This window comes from Brugia malayi (genome assembly GCF_000002995.4).
Source record: "Brugia malayi strain FR3 genome assembly, contig: Bm_v4_Chr3_scaffold_001, whole genome shotgun sequence".
NCBI classification, from domain to species: domain Eukaryota; kingdom Metazoa; phylum Nematoda; class Chromadorea; order Rhabditida; family Onchocercidae; genus Brugia; species Brugia malayi.
In genome coordinates this window covers 5,006,821-5,034,149 of record NW_025062477.1, presented here as the reverse complement: position 1 = coordinate 5,034,149, position 27,329 = coordinate 5,006,821, and the positions used below count along the sequence as shown (strand labels likewise).

The 27,329-nt window shown below is 23.5% G+C and overlaps 2 protein-coding genes across 3 annotated transcripts; one reads left to right on the top strand and one right to left on the bottom strand.

Moving 5' to 3' along the window:
- Window positions 1-705: 705 nt before the first annotated feature.
- Window positions 706-7,485, bottom strand: Bma-mod-5 (Uncharacterized protein; the record flags this gene model as incomplete). 2 transcript variants are annotated; one of them, XM_043080023.1, is made up of 13 exons in its annotated part: window positions 706-870; window positions 1,302-1,475; window positions 1,727-1,924; window positions 2,243-2,374; window positions 2,674-2,926; window positions 3,204-3,442; window positions 3,965-4,103; window positions 4,583-4,728; window positions 5,192-5,289; window positions 5,671-5,805; window positions 6,423-6,626; window positions 6,906-7,019; window positions 7,290-7,485. In XM_043080023.1, the coding sequence occupies 13 exons, from the start codon at window positions 7,483-7,485 to the stop codon at window positions 706-708; spliced, it is 2,193 nt and encodes a 730-aa protein (XP_042935957.1). The 2 variants fall into 2 exon arrangements, with proteins under 2 accessions (XP_042935957.1, XP_042935958.1); XM_043080024.1 differs by having other exon boundaries at window positions 2,686-2,926.
- Window positions 7,486-19,256: 11,771 nt separating this feature from the next.
- Window positions 19,257-27,157, top strand: Bma-tiam-1.1 (Uncharacterized protein; the record flags this gene model as incomplete). The annotated part of the gene is made up of 5 exons (XM_043080022.1): window positions 19,257-19,452; window positions 21,463-21,797; window positions 24,400-24,621; window positions 26,654-26,797; window positions 27,047-27,157. Coding segments are annotated over 5 exons (1,008 nt in total), but the record flags the coding sequence as incomplete, so codon positions are not given.
- Between the last annotated feature and the right edge of the window lie 172 nt (window positions 27,158-27,329).

Here is a 27,329-nt window from a genome sequence, read left to right as displayed (position 1 = left end):
CAACAAATGACAAAAAAAAAACAATAACAGCGAAAAAAATAACTGAAAATTTTTTTCAGATCATAATTTAAACTAGCTGAAATTATGAGAGTTAAAATTATGATAATTTTTTTCTGAAACAGTTTTTTTTTTTTTTTTTTCAGATAATATAATTCAATTAATTAATGTAAATTACTATAAAAATAAAGTGAACATTTTTTGATATCTTTCTTTGCAAAGAAAAAAAAATAAATTCCAATTATATCCATCAAAAATCTATGAACAAATTTCATTTTTTTTTAATTTTATAAAACATTAAAACGAAAAATAAAGACAGAATTGAAAAAAAAATAATGATTATTAATCATAATAAAAAAAGAGATCTTTTTTCATTAGAACCAAACAAGCTGCACATCGAAGCTTAATGACAAACATATAATTAATTAATATAATTAACAACTTAAGAGTTTTTTATTTAAATTAATCCAACTAATAACTTTCAACTATTTCTTATATGCAACTTTTTCTTTTCAACTTAACATCATTGATAAGATAAACAGTTTTTCCTTTTTTTTTTTCTTTTTTTTTTTTTTTTTATCAATTCCTTTATCAATTGAATGAAATAAAGAAATTAAGAAAAATGCAATGAAAAAAAAGTTGCGAAAGAAAGGATATGAATAAAATTATTCCATATATTTTTAAATTTTAAAGATAAATGACTATCTTCTACAAATGGATGGTATTATTGGTAGCCATTGGAGTCTCATTATTATCAGGTGCACTATCCTTGGTATCAGTGGTTGGCAAATCACGTTGCAGCAGTGTCGATGGCGCTATTGATGATGTCTGAGAATAGATACTTTGTTGTGGTTTTATCAGAAATTGCCAGCGCTGAATTTTTTCCAAGTAGTTTATTATTTTTTTAAATTGAAAATTTAATAAAATTAAAATTTTGAGTTGAAAGAATTGGAATGCAATTGTTTAAACATAATATTAAATGAATACTTTATAATAAGGTTTAAGTTCAAAAATTTGACTCTAGTTTTGTAATTTCATTGTAATCAATAAAAATGTCATTTATCGCAATATTTCAATTGTTACTCTCAAAAAAATAAAAAATGGAGGATAATCAATAAAAAAGAGATAGTAATAAACTTAATTAATTAATAAGCAATATTTTATTTTGCTTTAACTTTTTAAAATATATTATATCATAATTTTGGCATTATTTCTTACAGTCTATCAGCATCCATTTGACGTTAATTTTTTAAGCGTGACTCAAAATTTTTACTAAAAAATATGCAAAAATTTCAAATTTTAACTTCTTTTATGGTTCCTTTAGCAATGCAGAAATAATAGATTGCAAAGAATGGAATGCTGAGAATTGATGTTAAACGTAGAAACCATCCAAAATAAGCACTCCACTGTGGATATGTATACGACCCAATGGTCATCGGTTCCAGTGATGTTTTATAAATGGTCAATAAGAATATTGTCTAAAAAACGGAAAAAAAAGTAGGATTTTAAATTTTATCTTAATTTTAATTTTTTGAAATTAAAGAACCATTATTCTTAATTGAAATTTTCTAACTGTTACAAATTGTAATTATGAATATTGCTTTTTTTTTTTTTTAATAAACAATAATAACTCATACTGAAATGCTTCTCTATAAATGATTACCATCTTCTGACCATTTAAAGATTTTCTAAGTTTGTGAGAAAAAAAAAATGAAAGAAAGAATTTTACAGTGATGACAACTGGACAACATGTCCAGCAAACTCTCCAATATAATCCTGGATAAAAGCCAAGCATTTGTTGAATATCTTGGCTAAATTGTTGTATTCCATAAAACCAGCAAACGGCAATCATTTCACACATTACAATAAATAATACTGATAATGATACACCGTATTCATCAAGGAATGATATGATATATTTGCCTCCCTTAAATGAATTTTAATTCATTTAATTTATGAAATAGAGTACTAAATACTTTTTAAAATTAGTTAAAATTAACCAATATTGTTGTAATTATGTATTACTGCTTATTTCATTGCAACTAATTATGTGAGAGACAAATAATTTATGAAGTATTAATTTTTAGGATCAACTAAAATTAATCAATATTGCTATATTTAAACATTACTATATATATATATATTGCAATTTTTATAGCTGTTGTATTTAAAAAATTGGTTATATCTTTCAATTAAATAAACAGTTAGCGAAAGAGTAGAAAAGATGGAATTAGCTAATGCTTACATAAGTAATAGTTGGAAGACTACCAAAATAATAGGCAACGATTACGATACCCACGAATATTTCACGTCTCCGTATTAGCATTTCCGGATATTCATCACAGAATCCCGTAATCAATGCTTCAATTCCACTGAACTAAAAAATAGTTTTCTTTTACAAATAAAAAGTTTTAATGATTTTGTGATGAAAAAAATGACGGTGAACATTAAAAAACCTTAAGCACTTCATACATGTGGCATTTTTTTAAGTCTTAAAATAATATGTTTAAGTGTTTTTCATCATTTTTTCTTAAAAAAAAACTGAAAATTTTTAAATTTTCCAATAATTTTTATTATTAAATATTTAAACATCTTAATAGCACCAGTGAAGTACACAAAAAAAGTTTACGATAATACCATAGAAAATGTCTACCATAGTGACGTAAAAAAACTTACAGTAATACTTACCGTACTATCGATGCCAAGAGTAATTAACATGACAAAAAATATGAAAGACCAACAATTTGCATATGACATTGTAGCAATTGCTTGTGGATAGACAATAAAGATGATATTAGCATCATTATCGCCTACTACCTCATTAACCGGTAAATTAGTTATGGTTGACATATAGCCAAGAGTTGCAAATATTACAAAACCAGCAAAAAATGAAGTACCACAATTAATAAATGAAGTTACCAGTGCATCCCTGCATGTGTTAATAATTAATATTTACAAATGATAGCTTATAAGGAAATAATTATAATTTATATGACATGCAATTAAGAATACCAATTAATAATAATTTTAAAGTAATATCCAGGTTATATTTATATATGTTGCAAATTATGCATATATTTTTATATGTATATGTATGCATTCAAGTTATGCATAATATATTTTTCAAATAAAATCATAATGCTTTTTCTAAATAGTTTTTGTAAATAAAAATGAAAAATAATTTAAAATGAAAAAAATGAGTATACCGATAACAATTATTTCGAAAATCATTATAACTACTTAATGCAAGTAATACACCGAATCCAGGGCCAAGTGAAAAGAAAATTTGGGTGGCAGCTGCTGTCCAAACATCGATATCAAGAAGCATTTTAAAATTTGGCATCAAATAATAATATATTCCAGCTGATGCACCAGGTAAAGTGATTCCACGGACGAATAACACTGATAAAATTATGTATGGTGCAGTGGCTGTTATCCATACACACTAAATTTCTTTCTTAATTGATTTTAAATCTTGTAAAATTTTTGAAATTAATTAAGGTTAATTATTGAACTGAAAAATATCAATATGTAATAATTATATGTCTTTTAGACAGTACACATTAAATATTTAATAAAAGACATATTATTTCATTATTTTAATCAATAATTGATCTATTCATGAATACTGGACGTTCAATTTCAAGCCATCTATAGCTCAAAGCATTTTTTTTTTTTTTTTTGCAGAATACGTTATTAGTTCATTCGATAGTTTTTTCTTAATATTTGACTATAAAATTCAAAGAAAAGAAATAGAAATTAATTGAATATATATTTGATTATAGTGAATTATTTTCATTAATTAATTACCTTATACAATCAATTATCTTATTACTTAGAGATAAGATTGATCTATGTTCAGTACATTTATTTACTCTTAGATGTAGTAATATTCAAAATTTATCACTTTCATGGGTATCTTTTATTGTTTTATGAAAACTTTTTGAACATATAAAGAAAAGCATACTTTCCCGCTACTTCGCGGTCCTTTCCAGAGAGCAAAATAAACAAGAATAAAAACAATAGTGAGGCATAAAGCTAACGATGGCTTAATACCACCAAGATCATTAAAACCACTGGAATAATTTTCTTCCAATACATTAAATCTGAAAAAAAAAAAAAAAAAAAAAAAGAATCTAAGCATTTTTTTAGTTCTTTGAAATCAATAGAGTATTCCTTTATTTTTAAATTTATATAATCAAATCACAATTCATGGATTAATCATTTATGATATTTGTCACATATCAAATATTAGCTTGAGCTGTTCAATCTCTTAACTTTAATTAAATTCAAAAAAGAAAAAAGTTATATCTCAAAAATTATTTAAACATTATGAATGCCGAAGTGTGCACAATTTCATTTCTATGTGAAATTAGAATTCAAAATGAGAATTAAATTCAGTTAAATTGAATGAAAATAACGCAAGACATTTTAATGCTTGACAACAACAAAAGAATAAAAAGTATTTTGAAATTGACATGAATTTTTTAATATAACAGTCATGAAATGTGTTTCTAAATGAATATAAAATAAAGTTTTTAAGTGAGACTCTAATTACTAAAATTTTAATTTAATTAAAACGAACAGGAAGAATTCCTCAGATGGTGTCCTTAATTTTCCATTCAATTGATTGCTTTCATTGATTGCAACTGCACTATTTGAACCATTTAGACTAATTGCGCATAACGGTGTATTCCATGGATTGTTGCATGTTTTCCATGGTACTTCCGACTAAAATGCTACCAAAATAATAAATGTAATAGAAAAAGAAATAATAATTAATAATAATAGCAGTGACAACAATAACAATAATAATAATAATAGTAATAATTACAATTATAATGGCAATAATAATAATAAATGAGAATACAAATTTAGTGTGGCAACTTCAATTCATTAATTGTAAATGTAACGAAAAAATGAAGTTGGTAATGGAATTTTTTTTTTTCTTTCATTACAACGAATGATACTTACTGATAATACTTTGTACTTATTACACCATTAGAAGATGAAGCAAGCATTTTCAATTTTTATTTTGTTAAATTTAATTAAGAAAAAATAGTTTGACTAATTGTATTATTGCTTGAATATTCTTAAATTAATCGATTTATATTTCATTTCTTTTTTAAGATGAAAATTTTATACAATAATTTAAAAATGTAATGAAAATTATTTTGATGAATTTTTTTTTTACCTGTAAAGATTTAAACAAGAAGTATAAGGCGTGCGCAATAATTGCATTATAGAAGCAAGCAATAAAGGTACATATGAAACATATACCATAACCGATACCTGTAATAAACTCTTTTTTCATAATTTTGAATTAATTCATTTAAAACAGAACAAATTATTAAATGAAATTATTTTGCTAATTAAGAAAAGCATTCATTGTTTTTTTATTTGAAGTATTTAATAAAGACTTATAAGACATAAATCGTTTGATTTAATTTCAAATTAATTTATTGAAAATAGAATGAATTAAATTAGTCGAAATTATTTTGATAATAACTAAAACTTAATTGTAAGTTCAAATTAATTAATTTAAAACTGCGAAAATTAAATTAATTGAAATCATTTTAATAATTGAGAAGTTATTTATTAGTTTTAGAATTATAATTAACTTATAATTTAATAATGAATTAATGTTTTGTTGAAAAAAGAGATAAATCTTACCTTTGAACATTGGACAAATCTTTTTCCAAATACTTATGCAACCAGAACGATGAAATTGACCAAGGACTAATTCCATATAAAATACCGGTAAACCACCAATGAAGAGCATAATCAAATATGGTATCAAAAATGCACCTAAAATAGTTTTACTGTTTGTTTGATTAATTAATTAGCTGATTGATCTACTGTTTAATTATATGTCTTTATCATTGAAATTTATTTATGAAGTATTTCCACTGTTATTATTTTTTATTTTACTTTCATTTAATGCTAAATAATTATCAATTTTTTTTTTTTGTTAAATATATTGAATATGACTTATATTTAGAATAGATTAAATTCTTATGTTATTTCAAGTTTTCTTAATAGCATATTTCCTTCATTCAAATCATTCTAATTTATCTGATTTTCGAATGAAAAACAAAGGAAAAAAATAATAAAAATTAGCAATTGAACTTTATAATAAATAAATTTAAGCAAATTATTATTTAAAAAGATTTATTTTGTTAAACTATCCGTGAATTTATGCATATTTGAGAAAAAAATTTTTTAATCTTTTTTTCTGTTATTTACAAAACATAAGAAGTTCTAATACATTTCTTTGTTAGACATTAATAAATAATATTGAAACAAAGCAAAAATTAATACTAAAATTTACTCATTTTAAATTATATCTTATGAAAGAAAGAATGAAAGAGAAAGGGAGAGAGAAAGAGGGAGAGAGAGAAGGAGAAAGAAAATAATTTGAATACCTCCTCCATATTTATAACATGTTGATGGAAATCGCCATATATTGCCAAGATCAACCGCATAACCGATCACTGCTAGCATAAATTCCACCTTGCTAGCCCATTTATCACGTAGCATTGATATTGATGCTGATCGAGGCTGTTGATGTAAAAGTGTTGAAATTGTTGGTGAAATTTGAGTTTGCATTGTTGTTGATGAAAAAGATACTAAAGATTAAATGACTCATTTTAATAAATGTTAAAACAATTTCATTTTTTTTTAAAATATAATTTTAACAAATTACAATTTGGTAATTTTTACATAAACATGTATATAAGAATAGCATAATTTATCAAAATAATATTTATTTATTAATTTAATAACAGATAATCATTAATAAATATTAACATATAATTTTCGAATGAAAAAAAAAAAGAAGAAAAAAGTAAATAATTTTAACAAATTCATTAATTTATAAAAGAAATTAAAAATTATTTATTATAAACCTGTATCAATTGTATCCATTGCTAGAGTATCTCCAAGTGGTGTAATGCATATTTTTGTCATTTTTTTAGTACTATCAGAACGATGTTGTTGATCGATTGAAAAGAAATTTGTTGCTGAAACAAAAACAGAAAGATGAAAAATTATGCAAAACAATTCGAAACGTATCGATTCGAGATGAAAATTCCAAATATTTTATCTTGTTTTTTTTTTTTGAAAAAAAGAGAAAGAACTTTTTTTTTATTCCATAGTTATTTCAAAAAAAAAATTGTTAAAAATAAATATGAAAATTTTTCTATCTGCAAAATAAATTTACTATAAATTATTTTTCATTCACAAATTTGCCTTTTAATTAATTTTCTTATTTTTTAAAAATCTTCTCTCACATTTTGTTTCATCTAAGACCGCTTTAATTGGTGTTTCATTATCATCCAAATGAACATGAATATTAAGAATATGAGGTATTGCATGTGTCGCAGTTGTTGTAGTTGTAGTAGTAGTTATTGTTGTCGTTGTTGTTATTGTTGCAGTTGTTGTTGTTGTTGCTGCAGTTGTTGTTGTTGTTGTATCATATTCGATCATAATTTAGAAGTTTGAATTGACTGCTAAAAATTGTTACATTTTTAATGTTATATTTTTAATGCGATACAAAAAAAAATCAATATTACTTTTCAAATAATTTATGATTTGCAAAGTAAAGAACCACAATAATAATAATAATTAATTAAATAATCTTTTAAAGTTTATAAAAATTAAGGGACAAAAAAATTGTTTTTATTTCAATCTCTATGATAACAATAAACAAGCAACTAAACAAATACATATCATTTCAATTCGTTTCATTCCTTCTTCACTTACTTTTTTTTATTGATTAATGTAATAATATCAAGTATTACAGCTATAATCGATTTATTTTTTAAATAGTTTTAAATTTTAAAAAGTTGAAGAAAAAGTTCAGTGATAGTTTATTATAAAAGAACTGTTTAAAGGCCAAAAAAAGAAGAAAAATCATTCATTTACATCGTCAAACATAGTTGGAAAATTCAATCTTTTCTTCTGTATTTTTTTTTTTTTTTTTTTTTGTAAAATTATGCTACTATTATTGTCATTGGTGCAAGAAGAATGTTTGTGATAATGATAATTACAATGATTAGATTAGCTTATAGGAAATGACAATAGTAATTTAATCTCAATCAATGCATATGAGAAGGATAATAATGGATATATTAATCTTTTTTTTTGCCTTTCTTATAAGTTACCGTAAGTTAGTATATTTCAGTTATATCAAGAATAAATTTCTTCCAGAAATCATGATAATGATTTGAAATATCATGCTATTATATGCTAGAACATAAACGTTTCAATTCTTGTCGATTAATATTGGTGGAAATTATAATAACTGACCAATGTGTTAATGATATCTAATCATATCTCATTCTTCGATTCTAAGTTGGAATATAAACACTGAATTGAAACTGATAATTTGCTAATTAAGCAACGATTTGAATAGAATCGTTTAAGGTACAATTTAGAATGTAACACAATTTTATTTTATAAATATGATCAGTGATTAAATAAAAATTCAAAAAAAAAAAAAATGATTAACATATATGAGTGAATAAATCTTCAATATATGCAAGGTCGAAAAATGAATGTTTAACTTTTTCAAAAGAAATTAAAAAGAATAAAGTGTAAAGTTATAAACAAAGTTGAAAGAAACAATTTGTACTGTCTATTTTAAAATTGGAAAAAAAAAAATTATTTGGGATTCTATGGAGGAAATAAGGATTAGCTGATAAGGATCGTGTAAAAAATCGACTAATTATGCTAATTAAATTTATTTTTTAAATACAAAATCCAAAAGCACATTAATTTTACTTTGGTAATAAATTTTAAGTACAACAAATATTGTAAAATATTGGCAAATTAAAAAACCAAAATTTGTTCATAAATTATTTGATTTGCTATCCAAAAATGAAATAAACATGTATTTTATAAGAGTTCACCGAAAATTTCTTTCGTTTTTTTTTTGATTTTTATTTGTCGAATTTATTAATTTTACTGTAATCAATCTTAAATTGTTTTTTTTTTTTTTCAAAAAATGTATAGCAACATCATATTATCAAATGTATTCAATAAATTACTCAATCAAATTTTATTAGTTTTTAAATAAATCAACAATTTATTTGTTAGCCTTTAACAAATTAAAAATATTTTGAAATAACAAAAAAAAGAGATTTTAGAAAAAAGAAAGAAATACATGCGGAAAAATGGAAAAAATGATTTGTTCATTCTTTCTTCTTTTTTTTGTTTGCTTGGGAAATAGTGACAAGTGAGCCGGGCGGTGTTTGATTTAGTAGTGAGATTTAATTTATAGCAAATGAAAGATGTTATATCTTCTATTCCTGATTTATTTTTTTCTTTTTTCTTTTCTTTTTTTTTTTTTTGAGATAATGGAAAATTGGAAATGATTGGTGGCCAGAATTGATGAAAAATATTGCAATTAGTAAAAAGTAGTAGCAGAAAAAAAGGGAAGAATGAAAAAGACAAAATTTTTCCTATAAATTAAATTTTTATTTTAAATTTTAGGTTTTATTAATTCTATTTCAGTTGTAAAATACAAAACGATTTTATTATGTTAAATTATCGCAAAGATAAATCCAACATTATTATCAAGAATATTCGAAAAATTTGAGTTACCAAAATAAAAAAAATGCAAAGATTGTTTTGCTTTTAAATAAAATTAAATCAAATGAATTTAAAAAAAAAAAAAAAAAAAAAAGAAAACAAATTTAATATTAAGCTAAAAAATTACTGTAAACAATCAGTTTTCTTTGAAGAATACACTTCAGTAATTATTAACTTAGAATTAAAAAAATTTTTGACAGATTAAAATCAAAGTGACATTAATACACTGATAAGAAATATAGAATTTAGAATGAAATTAAATTGTTATTCCTTGTTTTTTATAATTCTTACTTTTGACTTTCATTATTTTCATCCATTTTATTTACAGTATCGACAAAGAAATTAGGAAGAAATGAAATTATTTGAATCTCATCCAATGAAACTTTTATACCAATAATTAAATTTTACGTTATGCCGGATAGGTGCAAATTAGAAAAGAGTGAAAATTTTTAAAAATTAAAAAGTTTCCAAAAAATGAAATGAAGTCACACTTGAACTAATCGTTTTTTAAATAGCTTTCTTCTATTTTTAAATGGATAATATATTTTGTTTAAATTTGTGTTTTTCAATTTTGAAATTTTTAATTTTTAGCTGATTCTATACATCCACTAATTGAGACATACTCTGTTTGATTACTTTGTTTGAAGTTATTTAAGCTTATTTCTTAATTATGCTTAAGCCTAATTACTGCATGATTTGAGACTAAATTATTCGCAACAGCCAATTGATTAATTAATTTTATTGGTGCAGTATTTGTGATTTTTTTTTTTTGATTTTTTAATATACTAAATCAAAGCTAAGTTTATAAAATTATAAAGTATAAAATTACGGCACTTTTATGGAATTTTATAATTATCTAAAAGTTAACAGAAATATTAGCTTCGATAAAAAAAATTAATAAAATGTAATACAATTAAATGCCTACAACTAATTGTTTTCGTTTTTCGTTTTTTTTTTTTTTGTTTACTTTTTAATTTTCCCTTCGACCAATGCAATCAATTAATTACTATCTTCTTATCAACTTTAGCCATAGTATAAGTTTATTTAAATCACTGATGATTTTTAGAAGTATTTCGGACAGCGAAACATAGTAGAGACATTATTTTATAACAAAAAACTTTATTATTGATATCATCGGTTGTTATGCTAAAGGTTATCATTTCGAGATTTAAAAGGTTAACAATTACAATTATCAATCAGTGGTATCATGTTTTATCACTTCATCAGTCCCTTAGAATGAATTATCATTTGCAATGTTAATGAAAGCAGATGACAGCCTATTAAAAATAATTTTCTTATTAAAATTGTTGTCCTTAAAGTTTTTTTTCTTTCTAAAGAAAATTTCTATATGTATACACACTATAAAACAATAAATGTAAAACGATTAATTAATTAATTAGTTAATTGATTAATTAATTTAAGAGATTGTAAAATGAATACATTAAGCGTTAAAATTAGAATGGATATTTTCATAGTTTTTTTTCCTAAAATTTTTTGTTTCTTCATATTATCAAATTTTATCACTGAAATGAATTTAATTTTTCAAACCTAAAAAATCCAAAATAAAAAAAAAAACAGTGGAAATATTTTAATCATAAATTATCATCTTCCATCATAAATTATCATGTTCTATCATAAATTATCACTTATCATGAAAAAATAAATTTTGCAACAAAATTTCAAAAACACAAATTGTTGTTCAGTGGAGTAGCATAGAATACAGGATGATATTGAAGTTATCTTTCCATTTCAACCAAAATAGACCACTTCTGAAACATTTTTCCAAGCTTTCATGTATATTTCATTTAAAAAGCTCATTTTTAAGCCGTTTCAGGATTACTTTGCATATTTGATTTATTTCGAATACCGAATTCTTTCCAAAGAAAACTTTGTCGTCTTCGTTTCTTTTTATGATAATATGCAGATATATTCATAAACACCTGTCTATAAGTTTGTATCACATATGAAACATTAAATGAATTTTGGATTAAAAAAAAATGAAAAAAAAAAAAACAAAATGGAAAATAAACGATAAACAAATATAATAATAGGTTGGTATAAATTAATTTATCGCTTCATGCTTGATGTTTATTGTAAATAAATGGATTCACAATTGTATGGTTAATTATTAATGTTAGTGTAAATTAAATTATTGTAGATTGCTTGATGTTAATGTATATCAAATGTTTATTGTATGCTTAATGAATAATCTTAATAAAATCAATTCATAATTTTATGTCTTTTATAATTATTATTTCATTGTTATCATTGTCATCAATTATAGCTGTTTAGTACTTATCTAAATGCAAGTGAGAATCATTATAGTATGCGTGGTTCTTAGTGTTAGTGCAATTCGTTATTGTATGCTATATTTAATGCTTAATGTTAATGCAAAGGAACTCTTTGTTGTGTGTTTAATGTTCAATGTTAATGAAAATAAACTCATTATTCTATGTTTAATGCTTAATGTTAATGTCATTGCAAATGGACTCATTGTTTTTGTGTTTGATAGTTAATATAAATCAGTTCTTTGTTGTACAATCAATATTCATGCAAATTAATTTATTCATTTCAATTCAGATCAATTAATTACTGTATGTTTAATTTTCAAAGTTAATATAAATAATTTTATTATTTACTGATGGTTAATATAAGTTGTAGTATACTTAATACTCATCAATATTCATCAATTAATTCATTATTTTGACAGCAGAGAATTTGCATATTCTGCTAGTTAATGAATTTAAGAATTGTAAATTAATGTAAATTTATCTATTCAGTGTTTTCATTTATAATTCAATTTATTGTCTCTGTCATACAAAATTATTTGAGACTTATTGATTTTCAAAAATTCATATTTCAAATGAAAACATCGATACAGTACGATGTATTCTTTAAATATTAAACAGCAAATAGTAATTTAAATTATTTTTTCTATTTTATTCAATAAATGCAGAAATTATGATAAATTCAAGTGAATAATGTTTTTCATTGCTTAAACCAAGGATAAATGAATAGCACTTAAAGTACTAAACGAACTTTAAATCACTGAAAATTCATCAATGTTCAATATCTTAATGAAATTAATTCCAACAAATTGCATTGTTTCAGATTTTTCTCTTATTCATTTAATAATTCCTATAGTTTTCCCTTTTGCTTTACTTAAGGTTATCGCCCTTTTTTATTATTTCATTTAATTAATTTATCTGAAACAAAAAAAAAGGAAAAAATTTTAAGAAAATGATTCTTTTGAATTTTTTGACAAAAAATCTTTTCAGATGCAGCAATTAAATGGAAATAATTTGAAAAAAATGGCCCATATTTGTTACAGTACTAATAAATAATTCAAAAAAAAAAAAAAATGATCTTTGTTATAGTAAATATATTTCAAAAATTTCTACACCTAAATTTAAAAACTACACTTTTTATTTTTTATTAATAGAAATTCAACAAGGAAAAAAAAAAAACAATTTGCTAATTTTTGAAATTAAAAAAAATTGCTTAGCATATAAATAAAAGTTTAAACATTTTCTAACAGTAAAATTTTCAAAATTTATTAAAATGAAAATGTAACTTTACTCTCTCGTAACAATATCTAAAAATCTGACTTCGTTTTATATACTTTAATAATATTCTTTTAAGTTAATTTCTTCAGTTAACTTTTTCAGAAAACAATGTGAAAAAAAATTATGAGAGGAAAAAAAAGAAAAAAAAAAGGATAAATAGGATGAAGAAAAAGGGATAAAAGGAAATTTGATCTGAGCATGTATCACCCACCGTTTCTTAAAATTTCCAGAATATCTCGAATTGCAACTTTTTTTTTTTCAACATTACATTTTATTCTAATTATTATTTCTTTATATATTTATCTACTGCAGCACATATCTAAAATAAACTTTACAATTTTTGAAATTTTTAAAGCTTTCAACAATTCAAGATGAACTTTTTTTTCTACTATAAAATTGTAATTTTTTTGATGTCAAAATGTTTTCTTTTTTATTTGCAAAAAAAAAAAAAAAAACTTTCGAGAAGGAAAAATTACAAATTTTTCACTTTTCTTTTTCACAAATGTCATCTCTTTGTCATCATCTTTTTCATATCCATTTGACAATCAGTTGACAATGTTGATTAGTCAAACTTTGTTTATATTCTTTACACTCATCGATTTCTGCTTTTGGACATTTGAGGATGGATATAAGCGGAAGCTATTCTCTGTCATTTGGAAATGAATAATATTGGATGAAAATGTGAATCAAATATGCGTGAGAAAATAATGTGAATGTTAGATGGATACAGATTGCAATAAATTAAAATTAAAATTTGAAACTAGAAATTAAGAATAATATTGAATTAGCATTAAATCCATTAACAAAGCAATTTAATTGCACATGGACAAATTAATCTTAAAATTAGCTATAAGAATTTGAAAAAAAAAAATATAGCAATAGCTTAAAAAATTAAGTATGATATTGTTTCTTCGAAATATGTAATATTGATTCTTTATAAATAAAAAATTGATTTTACCTTTTATAGCACTTGATTATAATTTAAAAAAATAATTTATTCCTTTTAAGCTAATTATAATGCTTAAATAGATTATCATAAGTTCAATCTTGAATCAATCTTATGCTTTTCAGTTTTTTTCCAAATTTTTGAAATAAAAAAAGAAATTCGTTATTCGTTGATAAATAATTGCAATAATTTATTTCTTAATATTTTATCATCGAAAAATACTTTATCAATAATAATTACAATCATTTAATCGATGTTATTGTTATTTTGTTATAATTTTGATGACAGAGACATTTACATATTCAGACTTGTACTGATAAAATATTCCTATTTAATCTAATCAATATTAGTTTTTAGTCTATAAAATTTCCACTCTCACTAACATTTAATTAATCGAATTGACTTTTCAATATTCAGCTTTTTCTTTTTGTGAATAATTTAAACATTATGCAATAAATTAGCGCTGTAAAAGAAAGATCAAAGGTTAGCAGTTTGAAATTATGAATAAGTAAGAAAGCAAACAAAGAAATGAATATAGACCGGAATGTAGACTGGAATGTAGACCGGAATGTCCTGATACCATCAATTTTTATTATATTTCTGATCTTCTGTGATATTACTTGAAGTATACTACATAAAGCATACATATATATTAATATTATTTTTCAGTTTTCATAATTTTTCATCCTTTTCAATCCTGTTCTTTTCGATAATTTTCATTTCGGAATATATTTTCGTGTGGAATGAATCTGTGATCAGTACCAATCGATTTTCTTATTTGACCCTTTGCTTACTTCGTTGCGAGTATCATAAGAAATACTTTAGAGAAAATATAAATGTTTATATCTTTTGAGAAAGAATCCATTATATAGTCTAATTCGTTGCTCATTCATTTTAATTGTTTAAGTAAAATCTTTTATGTTTCCGCAACGAATATTCTCGGATTTTTTTTATTTATTAATTTTTTAAGTATCAATAGTCTATATATTGTGCTTAATGCATATGAGATGAAGTATGAAGCCTGAAACTAAAGGCTTATATGAATGAGACAGAGTTTGTAAAGACTTAAGTCGGTGTTGGCATATTCATTCATTTCATATTTCATTTCATTTCATCTCTCTCATTGGACGCAACATATGAATTTTGGGTTGGCCTACCATTTCTACTAAATCCTACCAGCACTACTACTACTACTATTACTATTATTATAGCTTCTTCTGCTTTTCATTTTTATAATCTTTTTTCTATCACTCTTTACTAAATTATCAATCTATCTTGATCCTAGCTAAACTATCAATCCATCTTGATCTAAGTAAATTATCAATTTATCTTGATTCTAACTAATATCTTGATCTAACTAAACTATCAATCCATCTTGACCTCAACTAAATTATCAATCTATCTTGATCCTAATTAACTTGGCTCTTTTTATATAAGCTATTTTGGCTATTTTTATATAAAACAAATACACTTAGCTGATAATATATTTTACAACAAATATTTTACTGTTACTCAAAATCCATGTTTCATTAGTTTGATAAGACAAATAAGAAGGAAGAAGAAAAAGCCTAAGAATCAATGATGACAAAATAGATATGAAAAGCTTAGCATTATAACACACTCATTCCATCTATACTTAGGCTTTCTACTCTTGTCTCTTTTGCCAGAAGTTTAAGGTTTGAGATTGTTTTGTTATTATTTAGCCTTATATCCTCTTTTTTTCTCTTTTTTTTTTCACATTTATCTTCCCTAAGCTCTTTCTTTTTTCGAAAAAAAAAGACAAAGAAAAAAGAGGGAAGAAGGAAAATAAGAAGCGCTACAATCCTATTGAAAAGGGAAAACAAGAAGCGCCACAATTACTATTCAGGAATATGGGAAGTTCGTTATCATGTCCCTGTGAAATACGTCATTATTGCTTTACTGATAATATGATAGAGCCTAATCATATCATAGCAGCAACAACAATAGCTGCTGAACATCAAACAATAACACAATTCAGGTTGGTCTTTCAATTGTTTTTTTTTCCTTTCTTTCACATTTTGTATTTAATTTGTGATATATGTGTATGCGTGCATGAATGCATTCATTTATGCATGCATGCATTCGTGTATTTCATTATTATATATTATTTAAGTTAATTGAATTTGAAAATTTTCTTCCCAACAGTTTGATTTCTTTTTTAACACTTTTCTTTTTTTTTCTTAGCAACAAATGGATTTTTTTTCGTTTTTCTTCTGAAAATTTTCTTCAAAATAAATAAAAATTTGAAAGTGAAATAAATTTGAATGTCACATCATTTGTACTAATTTAACTTGTTCAAAAAAGGTGGCAGTTGACATTTCATAAATCACTGTACTCTTATCATTCTTGCACGCATTATTGTTCTCATATCAAATTGCACTTACAATAATTTATTTTCAAGTATATGGTAGTATCACGATATGATAAATATTTATAAAGTTATCGTAGTGTATGATAGATATTTATGATATTGATATTATCATATTTATGGCACTGTCATGATATGACATGATAAATATTAATGATATTATCATAGTATACAATAGATATTCGTGATCTTATCGTAGTACAAAAAAATAATTATGATATTATCATGATATATGATAGATATTTGTGACATTCTCATCGTATATAAATGGTATTTATGATATATTATCATAACACAATATGTATGTATCATTCAAGTATTACATTTTATCAAATGAGAAATAAATTTATAAGAAAAGAAAAGAACTAACCTTTAACTTTCAAATTATTAGGTAAAGAAATGCATTTTTTGTGCTGCTTGAGAATAGCATTTATTTATTTTGAAAAATTTTCGACATTTCTGTCATGTCTCATTGTCACACTCGTCACCTTAGTGACAACACAAAAAATTCATCCAAATTGATTGGTTGATTGTTTGAAAGGACATCATACCTGTCACTTATACTTTCCCTTTAAACTTTTTTTTTTCTGCCCCATTTATCATCACTACATTTTATGGTTGATTTCATTCGTCTTTCTATTATAAAACCGTTTTAAATGCGACATTGCAAATGGATTTTTTTTTTGTTTGTTTGTTTTTTCGACATTTTTCCAGCAGTAGGTAAATTTTTTGTTAGCTTTATTAGCAATTAAATTATTTTTTCTTTCCTTAATTTTTTTATTACTCTTTTTGTTTTAATTGCAACTGAAATTTACAATTTTTGGAAAGTTTTAATTTAAAAATTTTTACTTTGCTTCAATTAAAGAAAAACAATTTTGACATATTGGCCAAAAACTATCAGTAAAAATAATAAATAGTCAATAAAGTAATTAGATAAACATAAGCAAAATAATAATGCTAATAATAATAATAGAAAATAAATAAATAAATAATATATTTGTCATATCATATTAGTTGATGTCACAATTTCACATCCAATGATCATCCTTTCAACATTTTAGCAATCAAACTTGATTAACTTCATTATTTTCCTTTGCACCGAGATTTTACTGAAAACCAACAGTATGTTAGAATTGAAATTGAAATAACGTCCGTAACAATCTGTTCTAATTTAATTAACTTTGCTATCAAATAAGAATTTCATACTACATCCCTTTCAAAAATTATCATTTCTCATGCATGCATCACAGAAGTAACCTTTTCATCAATTAAGCTTATTGGTGCTTATCATTATCACACGTCATATCACTTAATATGCATACTAAATTTGATATATTTATATAAAATCCTGATCTTATCTTTTCATCTTTCCGCCATCTTTGTAGTAGTGCATAATTATATGTAAAGTCTTAGAATATAATAAATAAACGTTCAGAATTGATAAAGAAGAAAAATTTTTTTATTTTAAATTCCATCTGATCTACTCTTTAATATTTTAAATTCCATCTGATCTACTCTTTAATATTTTAAATTCCATCTGATCTACTCTTTAATATTTTAAATTCCATCTGATCTACTCTTTAATATTTTAAATTCCATCTGATCTACTCTTTAATATTTTAAATTCCATCTGATCTACTCTTTAATATTTTAAATTCCATCTGATCTACTCTTTAATATTTTAAATATAATATTCTTCTGTCTATTGAAATTGAAAAAGGGAAAAGAGGGAAAGGAAGGAGAGAGAGGACATAATGTGATGAGAAGAGATGAATAAGCTTAGAATGAGAACGAATTGCTAAAATGTGTTCCAGCAGCAGTTCGACGTCCTTTGCCTCATTCCGTCTTCCCTTCTCCGCCGCCTACTTTCCATCCTGAAACCTTCCTTTCCCAGTAGACTCATTTCGCTGGGCTGACAGTTGATGTTATTGCTATCTGCAAGTGTCTGTTTACGTCGTAACTATCTGTGTATGTGTGTCTGTGAGTGCATGTGTGTATGCATTCGTGAATTATGCCTGTGTATGTGTATATATATAAGTGTAGGTGTATGTTATCTTATGTACTTTATATGTGCGTGTGCATGTGTATGTGCACGTATGTATATGTGGGTATCTACATGTGTATGCGTGTGTATGTACGTGTATGTGCACGTGCGTGTACGTATTTACTAAGCTTATAGCTCCCTCTAAAAAAAAAAAAAAAGCTTTTCCAGTTCATTTATTTCTCTTTGCAGCAACAATAAGTTCTATTTGTTATTTTTGATTTCAAATTTAAATTTTTAGATAAAGAAAAAGAAAAACTGATTGTCGTAGTGGTAAAGAGAAAGAAATTGGGAGAGAGAGAGAGAGAGAGAGGGAGGAGAGAAATAGAAGTAAGGTAAAGATAAGGAAGAAAGATGGGTACGTTGAAGTAATTCTTAAATGATACATTTTCAATTTAATTAGGAATTGGTAAACGTTTTAGTCGTTATACATAATTGTTTGTTATTGTTAAATATACTTTATCCAATGCATCTCTCTCTCTCTCTTTTTTTTTTTCTCTTTTTTTGATTCATTTTGATATTTTGAAAATCTTCGAAGGTTATTTCAAAAGTTTTTTGGGAAAAAAATATTTAGGTAATTTCTTTTCGACTCGAACCGTTTTTGTTTTTTTTGTTTTTTTGTTTTTTCCTATTAACTGAAATTGCTTTTTTTTTTTCTCTGGAATATTCCAGGTTTTCCATAAATTCAAATTTTTGTTACTGCTTTCGCATATTTCGAACCAAATGATTATTGATAGATTTTGGGCTGAATTATTCCGGCTTTCATCGGATCGTACCCAATGGAATATGTTGTATCCATCATTGCTATCCATTACGGTTATTGAAATGCCATCCCGAAAACATGATGTCAATTGTAAAGCTATTCGATTGCTTATCAAAAATGAATCCGGAATTGTTGATGAGCAAATTCTTGATCCATGTAAGTGTTAAAAGTTTAATTTTTATAATTCAAATAAATATAATTTTTATCGATTTTGCATTGAAAAAGAATAACATCAAAAATAATTAATTGTATAACTAATTAAGACTTAAAGAATAAAGATTTAATTAATAAAAAACTTATTTGATTAAAATTAGCCAATTAATTTCAATGCAAACTGCTGAAAATATTGCTCGAATATGCATTTAAACTTATTAAAATCACACCACAAAATGAATTGATAGTTTTAAATGAATAACAAATATGTAATTTTCCTAAGAGAGAATTTTAAAAGATTTTGAAGCATATAATCATTTTTTATCGAATTAGCTGATTCATTATTTTGTAATTATTTGTTATTTATGAAGTAATTTTCAAACAATTTCAAATGCCATTTTCTTTGTTTTTATGAGAAAACATTCTTTAATATCTATTATTGGGTCAGGTTGAAACATTTTTGAAAATATGATAGTGCGTAATTTGCAGTAATATATTTGAATACATTTGTTTACACATCCCATCTGTTAATAACTAATTTGATAGAGGAAAGTTTAACTAATTAATGAAGGGATAATTTATGGAAGCAAAATGAAATTCATTCATCTTATGTTTCCCATTTCATTAAGAGTGATGGCAAATCGTTATTTGAGGAAAATTGATTTGTAGTTTGAAATATTTCAATAAAATATATTGCAGTGACAGTTTTATATCACTCACTCATAACTTATAAAATTCAGAGTTTTTTTTTGAAAGTTTTTTATTTTACAAATATAAATGATGAATAAAATTGAGAGTAAATAACAGAAAAATGAAATATGTAAAAAGCAAAAATAAAACGAATAAAAAAGGAATGGTTAAATGCATTTTTAATGAGATAGTCATAAAATTGTTATTTCTCAAATAAACTTTCCATTTATTTCTTTTTTCTTTTTTTTTGTTTTTATTTTTTGGGCGAGTTTAAATTTAATATTCGGTAATTTAATAATTCGTATATAAATATATTATCAAAAAAAAAAATAAATAAATGTATAAACTTGTTTAGAAAACGATTTTTCTTTTATCTTTTGAAAAAAATTAACAAAATTGATCGATTAAATAGAAGATGGAATTATTGATAATTTAAGTATGTTTTTCAAAATTATAGGAGTCTAATTTTGCTTTTCCTTTACTTTAATCTCTTTTTATGCAATTACTTTGTGTGTGTTTACTTATTTATCTTTATTAAAATTTTTCATATATGACGAGATAACTCTTAAAAAGGTCTAATGTTAAACTATTTCATTTTTAAAGTTAATTTTCTTCTTTTGATCTTTCAACCATACAATTTTCCTAAGCTGGAAAGGTGCTAAATATGTGAGTACACTTAATCGATTTAAAATGATAAAATAAACTGTACATATGCTTAAGTACATACTTACTATTTACTTGCAGTACTTTTCAAATATTTCCAAATCCTGAAAATATAAATTTGCTTATGCATGCATGCAATATAAAAAGGTATTTATGGCTTTAAAAGCATAAGAAAAATTAGCGATGCTTCTCTTATGTTTATTACTGTTGCCAATAATAATAATTAATAGTAATAACAATAATAATAATAATGACAACAATGACAATAATAATAATATTGAATCACAATTAATAACAATTATTAGTAATAAATAAGTAGATAAATAACAGTAGTAATAGTAATAATAAAATATTTTGAGTATGTCTTTAACTTGCCCACTTGAATTTGACAAAAATTTAAATTAGAAAAGAAAATATTTCATTTAAAATAAAGCAATAGCGATTTTATTCCGATTAGTTATATAGTAATAATTTGCATTTTGATAATTTAGAAATAAGGTAACTGAAAAAGATACTCAAAAATGCAATCGGAATGTGGTTGGGTTAAAATTTTTCGTTTAAAACGAAAAATTATTTTTATGATTTTATTATTACTGTTAGTATTATTGCTAGTACTATTAATACTATTACTATTTTTAAAATTGTTTAAATACGTTGCAGCAAGTCGTATCACTCGTGTATCATCTTGTTTTGCTTATTGGCATTATCGTGGTGAAACATACGGTATTAATGTAGTCTCGGTTGATGACTGTGATCGATTCTATAGGATGGTCAAAGGTAGTTATGAGATGTCAAGGTGCATCACTACACGTGACCCTACCCCTACGTCATCATCTATGCAATCAACCATCATTCCAGCGTTTATAACGCAAATTTTTGAAGTAAACGAAGGTGTCGTCAAAAATCGTAATGGATCATTTACGGAATGCATAATTAAACTTACTCAAAACGGTGCTTTAATTCGCTTTAAGGGCAAAGATTTCTCTCTTAATTTGGTATGTTTTATTTTTTTTTCAAAATTTCAGATAATTCTTTCAATAAATTAGGAAAAGAAATTTTCTTAAAATAATTTTACAAGTTTTTTTTTCTGGAAATAAAAGTGAAATCTTCTTCTGTTAAATATATTTCATATTTTTGTAGATCTAAAAAGACTATCTTGTGCAACAATACTTTCAAATTTACAATATTCATTTAGGCATAATATCAATAATTGATATCTTTAATAAATTACTTTATTACTTTATGGAATAGTTTTACGTTATACATACATGGTGCATGCTTTTTGAAACTTATGAAATTTAATTTACTTCTTAAAATTTGTAAAGTTTAATTCCATGCTATCCATGCATAGTACATTTTGAATTTATGAAATTCTATTTTAAATTTATGAAACTTTCCAATTTAATATTATTCCTTACTTTTTCCACTTTAATATGCAGTAAACAGTCGAAATTAATTTTTCACTTAAGTATTACATAACGATATAATAATACAACATTACTATTTCTTTTTTTAATTTAAAGTTAATGACAGTCGAAGAAATGAGAATTTTTCAGAAAATAATGTTAAAATTTTCATTTTTGTTATTGCCGGAAATTAATCTTTTATATCTTTTTTTTCTCTAAAAAAGATTTTTCTTCTTTCATGAACTAAATTGGCTTATTTTTATTGCTTTATAAAGCATTCAAAATTGTATTTCCAATAAGAATTTGACGCAATATTTCCAACATTTATTAATTTTAACGTTTAATACATTTTGTTTGAAATTGAATTGATTAATGGGAAAAGAAAAATGCAAAACGAAATATTTGATGAGAATTCACATTCTTCACTTTTTTATTTTCATTATTATGAGAATAACAAAATTTGTTTTATTTTCGAATTTGTTTTTTCTTGCTTTATCTCTTTAATTTAAAAAAATTTTTTTTCCTTCTTTTAAAAAAGACTAAGTCTTAATATATAATGTGAAAAAACTAAGTCTACACAATGCAAATTTAATAATGCGAATTTTTTGAAATTAAAATGTATCAAAGTAAAAATTTAATCGCAGGATTTCGAATGAAATTTTATATGATTGAATGATAGTTGTTCAGAATTTCTTCTCATTCATATTTATTTTCTTAAATGTTGCAAGCAATTTTCTAAAACCTTTATTCTCAATGAAATTTTATTCAATAGCTTCTTGATTACCTACCATTTCAGCGTTTTATTGATGCAATTATTATCTTGCATCACTAATTAAAATAGCATTCTTATTAATTAGAAGCTCTTTCAATGATGCATAATAAATATCGATCAAACATAGATGTAAATATTTTTGTCATAGTTAAATTATAAAGCTAAATTAAAGTATTATGCAAAGTTTTCTGTAAAATACATAAAATATTTTAAACATTTTTTAAAGTTTGAATGAATTTTTTTTGCAAAATTTGATTGAAATAATTGTGTGAAATATAGCATAGCGTTTAAATTATTATATAATCATTATTATTGCTGCTTACAATTATCATTTATCATTTTTAATGGATGACGATGCTATCATTACTATTATTTTACGACAGTGATGTAAAAGTATTACTGCTATGATCAATGTCAACACTGTTTTAATAAGTAATTTTAGAAGTTAATTAAATTTTCGTCCAATTAGAGAAGGAATTTCATTACTGTGTTGGTAATTTGGTAATTATATATTTCATGAATATATGACAACATTACAGTAAAACATTCATACTGATTAGGTAATATAATTAGGAAGAAATGAAATTTATTCACATCAAACGTAAATGTTATCACAAATGGTTTATTTATGAAAGTAAAATTATTAGAATTGAGATATTTCAGCAAAATTTTAGTAAATTTTACAAATTCTGTTGACATAAACTAACAATTACTGTCAAATGATGATGCTTAATAATATCAAATTTCTTAAACTTTGCATAAAAATCATTCCATAAATTATTTCACATATCTCTTCGAATAATTCCAATTTTGTCAAAATATTCAGTAAAGTTTCTAATGAAACTAATTTCAATTTTATTTATTTATTTTTTTTTTTTAAGTTGAATTTTCAGAGGAAAAGATTAAACATCAGCATATTTAATATTGTATAGCATTAGTATATTCATAATTCTTTCTTCTAATTTACATATCTTTTTTTCCATCTATATTTATTCTCATATTTGTTGGTCAATTAATGATCACAACTGGTTAATATATTCATATATCATCACTTCCTATTATCATTTCCTCCAATAATCGTTTCATTTAGAAGAAAATCGAAAAAAAAAAAAGAAAGAATGAATTTGCATATAATAGAAACAGCTAATGAGCAAATGTTTGGTATGAAAAATTATCCATTTCATAAATAATTTAAAGTATTAATTATATTAATTTATTATTTTGCAGTTGCAAATGTTGCAATATTATATTGGATATTTATTATTTTACAGTTAACTTATGAATAATTAAAATATAAACTGTTGGTCAAAATTTTTATAATTTACTCTAAATACTAATTAAAAATTTGCTAATTACAATAAATGTTTATGCAAAAATATTTTGCACATATAAAATTTTTTTTCCTAATGATAATTTCAGTTAGAAAGTGTTATGGTTGTCGGTGAAATAAAAGAGCGCTTGTATATATCTGAGCCAACTGGTGCCTTTGCTATCGAATGTTCCAATTCGCGAACTTTGCGCTTTCTATTAATTAAACTTTTGACAATTTCATCTTTCCTACAATCTACTACCACTAATATTTCCAGTGCTACTTATCATTTACAAAAAGAAATTGCGAGAGTAAACGAAACTATTAATTCGGTATATTTCACTCTTTATTACTTTACAATCTTTTATTCTAATAATTATTCTGATAATTATTTAATCGATTAAAGTTATCAAATATCACTAATTATAATATTCAGTAGAATTAAACAAATATCATTTTCCATATTTATCAGTTTGTTAACATGCATTATATTGTATGCTTATCAATAATTTTTTTACTTTAATTTATTATCAAACTATTATTCATTATACACACTTTTTTTTGGTCTTTTTTATTATTTATTAATAATCATTTACTCTTTAGCAATAATATTAAGCTTATCATATCAAAGACCTTACTTGTAACATTTGTTGATTGATGATATATAATTAATAATTAATTTACAATTATTGCTATAATTACAATTTAAATAACGATACTATCGAAAGCAGCAAATTGAAGTAATTACTTATTTATAGCACATATATATATACAGCATATTATGCAGTATAGTTATAAAAATAATAATAATGAAAGATATAAATGCTACTGATATCAGTGTATTTGCTGATATCACTCATATCACTTAGCATTAGACTTTATTTCAATGTTGACAAACCACTATATTATATTAGGCGTTGTGATCTTTTAACTTTAAATTTAGTTCGATATCTTTTCTATTTGTTTACTTTATTCCATTTCTACGCAGATAATTTCTCATATCAAATTTCCTGGATAGATTAATGGAGTGGGGCAATAATTCCTTGAATTTGTGAAGAAAAAAGAAGATTTGAAGGAATTTCCGCCTATTTTTATTTTATTAATAAGGTTGAATTTATTTTTTAAAAAGCAATAATTACTATATATTCTCTCTCAATCATATTTCAAAATAAATTGAAATTTTGAAATTTATTATAGCAAAAGTAACTTTTTTCGTGGCAATATTTGACTAATTTATTCTATTTATTGCCTAAAATTTGTTAGTTATCATTTTTTAACATTCAATTTAAACTTTTTAATATAATTCAAATCTTATGAATCCATTTCTTTTCTTTTGCATATTGTTAATCTTAATTTTAATATGACTTTATTGCTAACTTTTAACTATTCGTTATTATTGTGATCATCCTTATAACTTATTTTTTGAGCAGTCATTATTAAATTACATCAACTTTTGTGTTTTATTTAATTTCAAACTTTTTAATATAATTTAAAACTAAAAGAAAGAATAATTTTCCTTTTTTTCTAAGAAAAAATCATTCATTTGTTTTTTTCTTTATGAATATCATTGTTTAGTTGAATTTTCCTCTCTTTTCTCTTTTGTTTTTGTTATTGCTTTAAAAAGTAATAAACAAAATAAACAAACAAATAAATAAGTCACAATTAAAGGTTCAGTAAAAAAGAAAAGAAAAGAAAAGAAATTTGTTGGAAAGGAAAAAAAAGAGAAAAAGAAGGGAAAGAGGAATTGATATCATGAAGGATGCGATGTAAAACATTAATCATTGTATGAAAGAGAAACCAAAAACTATTTCAATTTCAAAAGAAAAAAAAAAATTAATATATCTTTTTGTCTTACAATTTTTCTTCAAAAAAAAAAGGAAGCAAGAAAGAAAGGGACGATAAATTTAAACAAGAATAAAAATGTTTGTTTACAATATACATTTTTATACATGAAAAAAGAAAAAGTTGTTTAAATTTAATTTCTAAAAGAATTCGATTTAATCATTAAAAGAATTTCTTTTGGTATCTAAGTACTTTTTTAGGAAATTAAAAATTTCTTCCGATATGGACTTTTCGTTTTTTTTTTTTTTTTTTTTTTTCACATTTATCCAACAAATTAAAAAAAAAAAAGAATAAACATTATATAATATGATAATTTGAAAAAAATTTTACATTTAAAAATTTAATGCTTAAATAATGCAAATTTTCTGACAATTATTTTTTGATTTATTAATTTGTATTTAAAATTTTCGAATTTTGATTTCAAGTAGTATAAATTTTGGAAAAAAACATTTCAATTAAATATTTTTTTATTAAAAAGAAAGTGAAAAAGTTTTATTTTATCATTTTTTTTTTTTCTTTAAGCTTGTACGTTCACTTGGATCATTACAACCAGACTGTGAATTAGCTCATGATTTAAACGATGAACTAGAAATGAGCCAATTGCAATTGTTTACATTAAAATATCGTTTAGCTGCCATTTCCGATATTAATTTTCCAACACCATCGGTATTATCAGTATTATTATTGTACTATCACACTTTTTTTTTTAAATTAATTTTTTAGTTCAATAAATTTTTTAGCTATGTAATTTAATGGATAAAATAATTTCAGCTTATTATATTTCCCCTTTAATTTTAAAGTTTTATTTTCAGTGATAATTCTTTTTTTTTTTAGAGAAAAGAAAATCTCAGTACAATATTTCCTAGTAATATTTTATCAATTTCATTACAAAATTGTCCCTTCTTTGTATTTCAGGAATTATTAAGTAAAATTTCATTGCGTACATTACGTCATCTAAGTTCATTTGGCGGTTCTGCCATATGTTCACTACATTTATACTTCTTATGTAAATCACAGTTTCAAATGTTAGCTTTTAACTAATTAATAATAGCATAAAATTCTTTTTTATCAGTTTGATTGTAAAATTTTTTATCTGAAAAAAAAAAAAAAAGAATTGTTCCCAAGAATTTTTTAATTGTCTTCTTTCAATTTATTATTTTAACAAAAAGAAAAAAATAAATTATGATGATTAACACTT